This window comes from Procambarus clarkii, chromosome 61, assembly GCF_040958095.1.
Source record: "Procambarus clarkii isolate CNS0578487 chromosome 61, FALCON_Pclarkii_2.0, whole genome shotgun sequence".
In the NCBI taxonomy this organism is placed as follows: Eukaryota; Metazoa; Arthropoda; class Malacostraca; order Decapoda; family Cambaridae; genus Procambarus; species Procambarus clarkii.
Window position 1 is genome coordinate 21873223 of NC_091210.1, and position 13077 is coordinate 21886299.

A 13077-nucleotide genomic window follows, 5' to 3' on the forward strand; every position below is an offset into this window, starting at 1 on the left:
GAAAAAATACTGTACATTTAATCATTATAATGTAAAGATATGTCTATGTACAGTTTGTATTTTGACATTACTAAAATCGTGTATCTTATACAGCCAGTGAGACTGTATGTAACTACAGTACCCTCCAGTTTTGAAACTTACAGTTTTCATAGAAATATCTATTCCACTCATTCATAAAATATTGTAATTAGACAATACTAAACATGAGGCTATATTCTCAATACACATGAAATTCGAAAAATCAGACAAGTAATTCCTTTATTTCTATAACAAGTCTATTGTATAACTCAACTACAGTATTTCATAATTAAGATGAACATAAAAAAAATTGCACAAACTGAATCGATCAGTTTGCAGTTTCACAAGCATCAATCCATTCATTGTAAACATCAACAGGTTCCGAGAGGTAGTTAATAGTACACTGGAAGTCTTCCAGACACACAAGGCATGAAACTCTTCCAGCATTCCTTGGTTTATTCCTGAAAAAAATGGAGAAATTATACATGGTGCTGATACATCCAAAACATATGTGCAAGAATTTCCCCAAATGTCAGTGCCTATGAGGAATATCTCTCAGGAAATTTTGTGAACGTTTATAAAATATAAAATCAAATAATAAAGTATATAAATTGAAGTTGACCATAAATTTATTAATGAAAAATTCCTATTGGTAAGCAGTAAATATTACCTTCAACTGGAAGATACAAATACTATGCAGTACTTACATTTTAACTTCACATGACTTTTCGTGATTACAGAATGGACAATTAAATTGCGTATCCAGTGGTTCAATATTCTTCTTCTTTGGAGGTGGCTTTCTCTTTGACTTGCGACGACCCATGTCTGCTAGTCGACTATAATTTGGAAATCTGAAAAATATTTTGGTAAATTTAACTACTGTGTATAAATTTGACATTTATTTCTGGGAAAGCTCTTTATGGCTCCCTGAAGCAATCTCACTGAGAAGGCTCCCATCTAGTAGGTTGCATCAGCTGTCACCCCCATCAGAAAAGCATTCATTGTCAGTGAACTACTGCTTCCATTGCCCTGACCAGTACAGACTACTGCTGGGTTCAAAGAGATCCAAGTTTCAAAACTGCCAAATGAACTCCCCCCAAACAATGTAAACAAACAACTGAATCTCTTGAAACCAGCATGAGCTCATTTACACTAACACTCAAGCCCACCAAAATAATTAAAACTAAATGGGTAGAACACCTGGAGAAAAACTATATAACAGACAGTATGATTTATGATCTGGAAAATCCTGAGAAACAAATTTACTTTGTTTCTATGATAGAGCCACAGAGGTTTTACAGGAAAGTGATGGATGGGTTGCTAATTTATATCTTCTGGTGTGATATCAACCCCAGATATTTACCTGAGGGCCATTAGTGATGGCTCTCGGGTAAAATAAATTTTAGTAAGGGAGCAGAGACTGAAACTGGATCTTGATTGCTGATTTTTGTCGAGCAATTAGGATAATTAAAGATAGTGGATCCCTGGACACAGACACCATTGGTGAGATCTGGACGAGTTAATAATACAGTCACTAAGGTAGAGTGTGATACGTAGTACGTATCAGGGGGGGGGGGATGACCTTGATATAAGCCTAAAGTATGCGTTATACTTTATATCATTTATACTTTTTTTTTAGAGATTATACTTTAATCCCAATTACTATTAAGTTATAGAAGTGTGTAAGCAACTCTGGCTTCCTGTCCCCACAACACAATGAATTACAAAATTATCTGATTATGGAGCAAATTTATACAACACAATGTACACAACCAAATAATGATGCCTCTGATGTCAACGGCGATTAGTATAGACGTATACATACAATACAATCTAAATTAAACATTTGCCAGCAAATGTTTATATTGCAGCCTAGTGGAGCCAAACCCGCCAGCAATTGTTAAATATTTAACAATAAATATGTTAATATTTGTTTACCCGTAACGAAAACAGTAAATGGAGAACAAACCAAGAAGAACCCGAGAGTAAGAGCAGTGCAAGAAGACAGCAAGAGGAGGACACCCAGCGAGAACAAACCTTGCAGGTGGGTGCACGCAGCCTCCTCCTGGCGCCACTTGTAAACAATGACGGCCACCCAGCTGCCCGCTCTCCCCGCCACTCATCTCATTCACTACATGCTTATACTAATATTATAAGCACTACATGCTTATACTAATATAATAATATTATTATTATACTAGTATTATTAAAATAATAGTATTATTATACTATTATTATAGTATTATTATACTATTATTAAGTATGATAATATTAATAAATATAATGACCAAAATTATAAAATAATTATAATTATGGTGGACAAATAAAATTTATGTTTAAACTGCCTAGCTTATAGATAAAATTAAGTTTACATTTACCTGAATATGCCTATTATCTACCTATATGGCCTCGATAAGGGACAGGAAGCCGAGGGTTTATCAAAGGTTCCCCCTCGTCATTTACCTGAAGTTTTTTTTAACTAACCTTTGAGTTCTTAATTGTCATTAATACTTTGTAGCGAATAGATAATCCCATACAAATTATTATATACTCGCTCCAAAGTCTAATGAGTGAAACAAAGCTCTCATTAGCATTAATTATAACTCAAACCTTTTCTATACTTATTACTTACGTAAACAGAAGTTTGTAAGTGACACTTGGCGAGCAATAGCGTGTTCTTAAGCGTCTGCTCTAAGCCCCACTTCAACGTAGACTGATAATTACTCACCTCTCTAGCGCTGCTTATATGCATACACCACCTCACCGTCCTCCAAAGGTTGGAAGAAATTTTAACTGCAGGAAGAAAAAAAGGTTTGAGTTCCGTAGTTAGTGCTAATGAGAGCTTTGGTTCTCTCATTAGGCTAATGAGTTTGGAGCAAGTATATTATTTCGATAATCTACTCGCTACAGATAATCCCAAAAGCTATAGCTGGTTCCACAGATCTATTTAGAAATTTACAGATTGATAAATGATGGGAAAGTTCCCTTACCTTTATCAGGAAGACGTACCATTATCAGGAAGACGATGGTTGGCAAGGATTTCTGTGTTATTAGATACACACAGAAATCACAATAACGTGATACATCAAATGAACAAATCCACAAGGGCCGTGATGAGGGTTCGAACCTACGTCCAGGATGATCCCAGACGCGCGAGACAGAACGCGAAACAATGGGTATAAGTTGGATAGGTTTTGGATTTAGGAAAGACATGGGTAAATAATGGTTTGGTAACAGGATTGTTGACTTGTGGAACCAGTTTCCGCGTGTCTTGGTGGAGGTGGAGTCCCTCGATTGTTTCAAGCGTGGATTGGACATTTATATGCTTTGGTTTGGGTGATTTATATTATCATAGCAATATGGAAGTTGTAGTGAAGGACCTGGTGACTCTAGTGGGAGCCCTGAGGACAGAGTTGGACTCTCTGCGGGAGGAGGTGCGTCAGCTTAAAAAACAACGAGAAGTAACGAAGGAGGAGACCAGCAGTAAAGGGACCTCGTCTTGGAGAGTTGCGAAAGACAGGGGCCTTAAGAAGACTTTGATAAAGCCGCCTTCAAACGCCATAGCAACTTCAAATTCATTTGACGTTTTGGAGGACGAGTGCTGTGGAGAGACTGTGGATCGCGCAAAAGGGAAAGCAACGAAGAGAAAGGAAGCGCAGGCCCCTCAGAAAGTAAAGGAAGTACCTAAGCAAACATTAGTTGTGGGAGATTCCCAGATAAGGTATTTGGATAGAACGTTTTGTGCTAGAGATAGGGGGAACAGGTTAAGGGTTTGCTATCCCGGAGCTGGCATTGGTGATATTATAAACAACATGAATGATATTATGGCTGGTAATGGGAACAATCCCATTATTTGCATTAGCGTGGGAGGAAATGATGTTGGTCGAGTCAGGAGTGAGGAACTGATTCAGAGGTATAAAACAGCCATAGAGTTAGTTAGGAGCAAGGGAGGAATCCCGATCATATGTGGCATTCTTCCAAGAAAGGGAGTGGGAAATGAATGGATATCGAGGGCACTTGGTGTCAATTGCCGGCTGGAAAGATATTGCAAATCAAATGCAATATCTTTCATAGACAACTGGGAACACTTCTATGGAAGAAATGAAATGTATGCTCGTGATGGGGTGCATCTATCGAGAGCTGGGGTTGTTGCTGTTGCGAACTCGCTAGAAGAAGTGGTTAGAGGTGTTTGTTTGGGTTTAAACTGTTAGTAGATAGAGGTATGGGAATTGATTTGGAGGAAGGAGGTAATAAAAGTATGTGTTTGTGGGAGAAAGGAATTGGCAAAACGATCAGGGAAAGGGAAGGTCCGCAAAATAACAATTCACTTAGGGTATATTACACTAACAGTAGAAGTCTAAGAAATAAAATTAACGAATTAAATGCTCTTGTCTGCACAGAAAAAATAGATATTATTGCACTTACCGAAACGTGGATGAATGTAGAAAATAGAGAACTATTAGCTGAATATCAAATATATGGATTTAAACTATTTCACACAGATAGATATATTAGACGAGGAGGTGGAGTAGCCATATATGTTAGGGACAATTTGAAATGTAGTCTCAAAGAGGGAATCAAAACTGAGCCACACACAGAAACTATTTGGATTGAATTAAACGAAAAAGCTAATAATATTATAATAGGAGTAATATATAGGCCACCAAATTTAGACAGAATGGAAGCAAAGCATCTATGGGATGAAATATCTAGAGCATCTAGATCTAACAGTATTTATGTCATGGGTGACTTTAATTTTAGCGGAATAAACTGGTTGAACAAAACAGGGAATAGTGAAGCAGAAGATTTTCTAGAATTAATTGACGATTGCTTTCTTACGCAACACATTAAGGAACCAACACGGGAAAATAATATTTTAGATTTAGTGTTAACTAACAGGGAAACGCAAATTAATGACATCGAAATAGGGAGTGAGCTAGGGAGCAGTGATCACAAAGAAATCAGATTTAGCATAGAATGGAATAGACCAGTAGGAGAAAATTCTGTTAAAGTGCCAGATTTTCGAAAAGCTGATTTTAATAGCCTAAGAAATTTTTTGGGTCAAATTGATTGGAAAGGCTTGGGTATGGGGTGTGGGCCGGTCTTGGAGCGAGACATGAACCCAGCGATAGGTGACTTAAATGGGGATTTCGATGTGGATTCAATATATAACTTATTTAAGAATATTCTAAACAAAGCACAGGAACGTAGTATACCATACAAATTGAATAGATCGTATACTAATGACCCAAAGTGGATAACAAAGAATTTGAAGAACCTTATAGGTAAAAAGAGAGCTTGGTACAAAAGGATTAAAAATGGGGAGGTCACTTTAGAACAGGAATTCGTACAACTGGTTAGAAATGTTAAAAAAGAGATAAGGAAAGCAAAAAGAAACTATGAAGTTCGCATAGCAGGGCAAGCAAAGACAAATCCTAAAGGGTTTTTTCAGTTATATCGTACTAAGACTAGGGAAAGGATAGGTCCATTAAAAACTGAGACAGGTCAAATAACAGATAGTGATGAAGAGATGAGTAGTATTTTTAATAAATATTTTGTATCTGTATTTACTAAAGAGGAACTTAACAATATGCCTTCAGCCGAACAAGTCTATGTGGATGGGGACGAGGACAGGTTGACGAGTTTAGCAGTTACCAGGGAGGATGTTCTTAAACAAATAGTAAAACTCAAACCAAACAAATCCCCAGGGCCGGATGAAGTGTTTGCTAGGGTGCTTAAAGAATGCAAAGAGGAGCTTTGTGACCCACTGTCAACCATATTTAATAAATCAATAGAGTCAGGCAGAGTGCCAGAGTTTTGGAAAGTTGCTAATGTGATACCAGTTTTTAAGAAAGGAGATAGATCACTTGCGTCTAACTATCGACCAATTAGCCTAACGTCTATTGTGGGAAAGTTACTCGAATCTATAATAGCAAATAAAATTCGTCTTCATCTTGAAAAACATAAATTAATAATTGAGTCGCAACATGGTTTTATAAATGGCCGTTCATGTTTAACAAATTTGTTATCTTTTTATTCTAGCATTGTTGAGGCAGTTGATAGTGGTAAGGATTGCGATGTTGTATACCTTGACTTTAGCAAAGCTTTTGATACAGTGCCACATGAAAGACTGATTAAAAAAATAGAGTCTCATGGTATTGGGGGTGCTATATTAAGCTGGATTAGGGCATGGCTATACCAAAGGAAACAGAGAGTTAGTATAAATGGAATCAAGTCAGAGTGGGAAAATGTTGTAAGTGGAGTGCCTCAAGGCTCTGTCCTGGGACCTCTGTTGTTTATAATATATATAAATGATTTAGATTCAGGTTTGAGTAGCAACATTTGCAAATTTGCCGATGATACGAAAATCGGTAGGGAAATTAATTCGGAGGAGGACTCACTATCACTTCAAGTTGATCTAGATAGGGTTTTGAAATGGTCAAAGGATTGGCAGATGCAGTTTAATGCTGATAAATGTAAAGTTCTGAGGTTAGGTAATGATGATAGAGTTACAAGATACGAGCTAGATGGTGTTGTGATTGCGAAGTCGGATTGCGAAAGGGATCTGGGAGTTATGATTAGTAAGAATTTAAAACAAAAGGATCAATGCATAAATGTTCGTAATAAGGCAAATCGGACACTTGGATTTATTAATCGCAGCGTTAGTAACAAGACACCTGGTGTGGTTCTCAAGCTATATCTTGCTCTAGTTAGGCCCCATTTAGATTATGCAGTTCAGTTTTGGTCGCCATATTATAGAATGGATATAAATTCACTTGAACGTGTCCAGCGTAGGATGACTAAGTTAATTCCCCAAATTAGAAATCTTTCATATGAAGAAAGATTAACAAAGCTTAAGTTGCATTCACTGGAAAGGCGAAGAGTTAGGGGTGACATGATAGAGGTTTACAAGTGGATGAATGGACATAACCGGGGGGATATTAATAGGGTATTAAAAGTATCAACACAGGACAGAACACGAAACAATGGATATAAATTGGATAAGTTTAGATTTAGGAAAGACTTGGGTAAATACTGGTTCAGTAACAGGGTTGTTGATTTGTGGAACCAATTGCCGCGTAACATTGTGGAGGTGGGGTCCCTCGATTGTTTCAAGCACGGATTGGACAAGTATATGAGTGGGATTGGGTGGTTATAGAATAGGAGCTGCCTCGTATGGGCCAATAGGCCTTCTGCAGTTACCTTTGTTCTTATGTTCTTATGTTCTTATGATTAATTGTCATGATAGAGTTACAAGATACGAGCTAGATGGTGTTGAGATTGCGAAGTCGGATTGCGAAAGGGATCTGGGAGTTTTGATTAGTAAGAATTTAAAACAAAAGGATCAATGCATGAATGTTCGTAATAAGGCTAATAGGACACTAGGATTTATTAATCGAGGCGTTAGTAACAAGACACCTGGTGTGGTTCTTAAGCTATATCTTGCTCTGGTTAGGCCCCATTTAGATTATTCAGTTCAGTTTTGGTCGCCGTATTATAGAATGGATATAAATTCACTTGAACGTGTCCAACGTAGGTTGACTAAGTTAATTCCCCAAATTAGAAATCTTTCATATGAAGAAAGATTAACAAAGCTTAAGTTGCATTCACTGGAAAGGCGAAGAGTTAGGGGTGACATGATAGAGGTTTACAAGTGGATGAATGGACATAACAGGGGGGATATTAATAGGGTATTAAAAATATCAACACAAGACAGAACACGAAACAATGGGTATAAATTGGATAAGTTTAGATTTAGGAAAGACTTGGGTAAATACTGGTTCAGTAACAGGGTTGTTGATTTGTGGAACCAATTGCCGCGTAACGTGGTGGAGGTGGGGTCCCTCGATTGTTTCAAGCGCCGGTTGGACAAGTATATGAGTGGGATTGGGTGGTTAGGAGCTGCCTCGTATGGGCCAATAGGCCTTCTGCAGTTACCTTTATTCTTATGTTCCTTTATCTGCCCCTGGAGAAAGTTCACTTTGGTTACGAATTTTCAACACTTCTGGTAATTAACAGACAAAACAATTTTATAACCCAGGAAAAGTTTCAAAATATTCAAGAAAGATGGCATGTTTTTTTTTTAGTGAAAGCTTGCAAAAAGCTTCTTTCTCGTATTCTACGTAATGCTGAAACTTTCAAAAAGGTGAAAATTCTTTCACCTATCATATGCCTTAGCCACACACAGCCACCATTTTCAGAACATCCATTAGTACTAGCTGGCCAATCTAAGCTTAGTGTATTAAAAGTACTTAGAGGGTATTATAAGTATCAACACAAAACAATGGGTATAAATTGGATAAGTTTAGATTTAAGAAAGACTTAGGTAAATACTGGTTCGGTAACAGGGTTGTTGATTAGTGGAACCAATTACCGCGTAACGTGGTGGAGGTTGAGTCCCTCGATTGTTTCAAGCGTGGGTTGGACATGTTTATGAGTGGGATTGGGTGGCTATAGATAGGAGCTGCCTCGTATGAGCCAATAGGCCTTCTGCAGTTACCTTTATTCTTATGTTCTTATGTTCTTAGCACGGGCTATGGTTAGCCCATAGTGGACTTACTGTGGGAAGTATATATATGTAGGAAGATTAACAAATCTTAAATTGCATTCACTGGAAAGGCGAAGAGTTAAAAGTATCAACACAAGACAGAACACGAAACAATGGGTATAAATTGGATAAGTTTAGATTTAGGAAAGACTTGGGTAAATACTGGTTCAGTAACAGGGTTGTTGATTTGTGGAACCAATTGCCGCGTAACATTGTGGAGGTGGGGTCCCTCGATTGTTTCAAGCATGGGTTGGACATGTATATGAGTGGGATTGGGTGGTTATAGATAGGAGCTGCCTCGTATGGGCCAATAAGCCTTCTGCAGTTACCTTTGTTCTTATATTCTTATGTTATGTTCTTATAACATTCCATCATACTCTATAACATTAGAACATAAGCTCTCTTCTTATACTTTATCATACATTCTTCATTATTTTGAAGAATGTATGATAATGTATGTACGAATGTATGTACGTATTGGCCCATACGAGGCAGCTCCTATCTATAACCACCCAATCCCACTCATATACTTGTCCAACCCGCGCTTGAAACAATCGAGGGACCCCACCTCCACCACGTTACGCGGTAATTGGTTCCACAAATCATCAACCCTGTTACCGAACCAGTATTTACCCACGTCTTTCCTAAAGCTAAACTTATCCAATTTATACCCATTGTTACGTGTTCTGTCTTGTGTTGATACTTTTAATACCCTATTAATATCCCCTTTGTTATGTCCTATGTTATAAGGACGTTATTGATATGTCCTATGTTATGTTCTTATCCCTTTGAGATGTATTTTTTTTCTTGTCTCAATAAACATACTTGAACTTGAACTTTCTAGAACACCAATGCTATGAACTCTCACAAACCCAATGTACCTTCTAGCATGTAAGTAAATAAATGAATGAATAAATAAATAAATAATTAAATAAATAAATAAATAAATTAAGAACAAATTAGCCATCCTCTTTTACATTATTTGATTAGTATTTCATCTGTCATATTGGTTGTATATATTTGTAACCCGCTCAGGCATGCAAACATAGTGAAATTCCGGCCGTGTTGAGAGTGACACAGGCATGTGTGCAATTCAGTATCATTGCGTTATCATTCTTATCATCCATGCAGGTTAACGGAGGGTTGGGAAGCCTCCTCATTCACACACACACATCTACCGGCCATGTCTAGACCCTATCATTATTTCTTTAAAGTTGTGCTCATTGGGGACGCTGGGGTCGGCAAGAGCAGTTTATTGACCAAATTCGAGGAGGATACGAGCCGCAAGGAACCCTTCGTGTCGACGATTGGTAATTATATGGGTTCATACTTAGGTTTTGATCGTCTTTAGTTGATTTAACCAGTTGATTCTATTGTGTTAACTGGATAGGTGTTTCTATCAGGAAAAATTAGATTTTTTTTTGGTGGGGGGGGGGGGGAAGAAATAGCCTAAGCTACTCTATCCCTTTGAGATGTATTTCTTTCTTGTCTCAATAAACATACAATACAATAAACAAAAGCTGCCTCGTATGGGCCAATAGGCCTTCTGCATTTACCTTTGTTCGTATGTTCTTATGTAACATACTAGAACTTTGAATTAGATTTTCATATCGTTGTTGTAGGAAGCTATTTCTATAATTTTGAAAGATATTTTCTTCATTGACACACACACATGTGCTGTATGTGATTTTGTTGCATGTGTGTGTATATGAGTGTGTGTATTGTTCGCTATACACTTTCCCAGTCTCCTGTTCATGATCACCTGCAAAATAGTTACTATTCATTATCACCTGAAGAGCAGTTAGTGTTCATCAACAACTGAAGGACAGCTTCCTGAACACCTGAAGAACAGTTAGCATTTGTGAACACCTGTCTGAAGTAGAAGACCAGACACTCAACTTTGCAGGGAGAATGGTCTGGGGTACAGGACGGACACAGGACGGGATCGGTCATACAGGTCAAGAGGGAGGATCGATCCTGATTGTGCCCCGCTACCCACATAATCGGTGAAAGATGGCTAGCCAAGTCCCTAGCTTTCTTCACTTGAAAACGATGAACGTGATTTCGCTATAACATTTTTTGAGATGATAGGAGGGGAGGGACATTGGGAGAAAAGTTGGAGAGGGAGGGAGAGAGGGAGAAGGGTGAGAATGAAAGAGATCATATGGAATAAATTTGGCGAGATGGGGTGGATAGTAAAAAAGAGGGGGTGATCGGGAGAGAGGGGGAAGTGAGAGAGAGAGATAGTATCCCCTCGACAGTAGGCTATAATGGAAGAAGGCAAGGGAACTATGAGCATGGGGGGAAAGAACATAAGAACCAAGGTAACTGCAGAAGGCCTATTGGCCCATACGAGGCAGCTCCTATCTATAACCACCCAATCCCACTCATATACTTGTCCAACCCGCGCTTGAAACAATCTAGGGACCCCACCTCCACCACGTTACGCGGCAATTGGTTCCACAAATCAACAACCCTGTTACCGAACCAGTATTTACCTAAGTCTTTCCTAAATCTAAACTTATCCAATTTATACCCATTGTTTCGTGTTGATATTTTTAATACCCTATTAATATCCTCCCTGTTATGTCCATTCATCCACTTGTAAACCTCTATCATGTCACCTCTAACTCTTCGCCTTTCCAGTGAATGCAACTTAAGCTTTGTTAATCTTTCTTCATATGAAAGATTTCTAATTTGGTGAATTAACTTAGTCATCCTACGTTGGACACGTTCAAGTGAATTTATATCCATTCTATAATACGGCGACCAAAACTGAACTGCGTAATCTAAACGACTATATAGCATTTGGAACGGATCAAGATGAGGACTTGGGATGGGACGGCGGAAAGGAATGGTGCCCAACCACTTGACCTCGATATAAGACTAACATGTATATGCACTGGCTGCTTGTCCCCCAACACAACGAATTATGGGAATTGGTCTGGTTGTGGGAAGAGATTATATGTTCCTTAATGGAGCCCTGTTGCTTATGCATCGGAAAGAGATGTTGTTTTCTTGTCTATATACTGAATTCTTTGAGGCTTACAGACCCCAAGTGGGCATTTGAAGTCATAGACGACATTGGTCTCTTTTAAAGCGTTCTGTTTTGTGTCTGGAGAGTTTCTCATGAGTAGGTTGGCCGTTTTCTTGGTTTTATAGTAGATCGTCAATTGTATCTTCTGATTTTTGTCTGTAGGGATAACGTTTCTATTAACAACATCTTTCAGGACTTAATATCTTCAATATCTTTATATCCTCCGTTTTATGAGCTGTGGAAAAGAAGTTCCTGTAAAATAGTCTAATAGTGGGGGTACAGGTGTTGTGTTAGTTGTCTTATCAGAGATTGCATGGCGTTTCACCTTCCTTCTTATGATGTATTCAACGAAACCATTGGAGAAGCCGTTGTTGACTAGGACCTGCCTTACCCTACAGAGTTCTTCATCTACTTGCTTCCATCCTGAGCTGTGGCTGAGAGCACGGTCGACATAAACGTTTACGACACTCTTGTACCTGTCTGGGCAGTCACCTGGCAGGAATCAACCTCACTGAGGACCACGTCACTCTCCTAAATCTGGGTATATACTGTCACGTTATGTCCAGACCAAGTGAGATGGCCCGAAAAGTGGAGTTGGAGATCCTGTTGGACGACATATTCAACCTCGAGACACAAACAAAGGTCACCACCAACGACACCTTACAAGCAGAACTTAATGCAGAAGGAGGAAAGAATCGAGGCAATTACAGAAGTACAATACTTTCCCCCGAGCTCAAAGCGGCAGCTAAGAGCCTTTGTGAGAACAAGGAGATAGTCGTCAGGAGAGGTGACAAGTCGCCAATATATGTCATACTTAAAAAAGACGAATATCTGGCGAAAATGAACCGCATTCTCTCTGACCAAACAAAATTCCAAAGGGTAACGAAGGACACTACAGCCGAATTGAAAGCAAAGGTCAACAAATTGATTGAAACTATGAACGCCAAAAAATCCGGACTCCACCAGTCAAAAAATATTGGGGAATATAAGCCTGGATACGCACATGGTAATGTCAAGACACATAAGCTGGAAACCCACATTGGCCAATCATCAGCCAGATACCCACACCCACGTACAGACTGGCGAAGCGACTCAACAGCTTGCTGACTCCTTATGTCCCTTGCACCTTCAGCCTGAAGTCTCCAAAGGAATTTGTTGACTTACTGTGGGGGAACACGGGCCACAGGGATAAGAGTCTCGTTGGACGTAGAATCACTGTTTACCAACGTACCTGGGGATGAAACAATCGGGATGATAGCGGACAGAGTGTATCGTGATCCATCCTGTACTCCTCTTGACATACCAGAAAACATTCTAAGGAAACTACTCCAAGCTTGTACTAAAGAGGCACCCTTCTTGAGCCCGGATGGGCACATGTATAAGTAGATGGGGTCGCCATGGGTACTCCCCTAGGTGTCCTGTTTGCGAACTTCTACATGGGTAACAAGAACAAAAGGTCTTAGTCGACATGAAC

The 13077-nt window shown here is 38.9% G+C and overlaps 1 protein-coding gene across 1 annotated transcript; it reads right to left on the minus strand.

Moving 5' to 3' along the window:
* Nucleotides 1–252: 252 nt before the first annotated feature.
* On the minus strand, nt 253–841 carry LOC138354039 (transcription elongation factor 1 homolog). Its single transcript, XM_069307754.1, has 2 exons — nt 726–841; nt 253–479 (listed from the first exon to the last, which is right to left on the minus strand). Exons 1-2 carry the CDS (start codon nt 839–841, stop codon nt 347–349), a joined length of 249 nt encoding a protein of 82 aa, XP_069163855.1. The 3' UTR covers nt 253–346.
* Nucleotides 842–13077: the final 12236 nt, after the last annotated feature.

Excerpts from the sequence above, each read along its gene's own strand:
- LOC138354039 (XM_069307754.1), bottom strand. The coding sequence starts at position 841 with ATGGGTCGTCGCAAGTCAAAGAGAAAGCCACCTCCAAAGAAGAAGAAT. Across the intron at positions 480-725 it reads AAGTCATGTGAAGTTAAAAT|GAATAAACCAAGGAATGCTG; the intron begins GTAAGTACTGCA and ends CATTTTTTTCAG.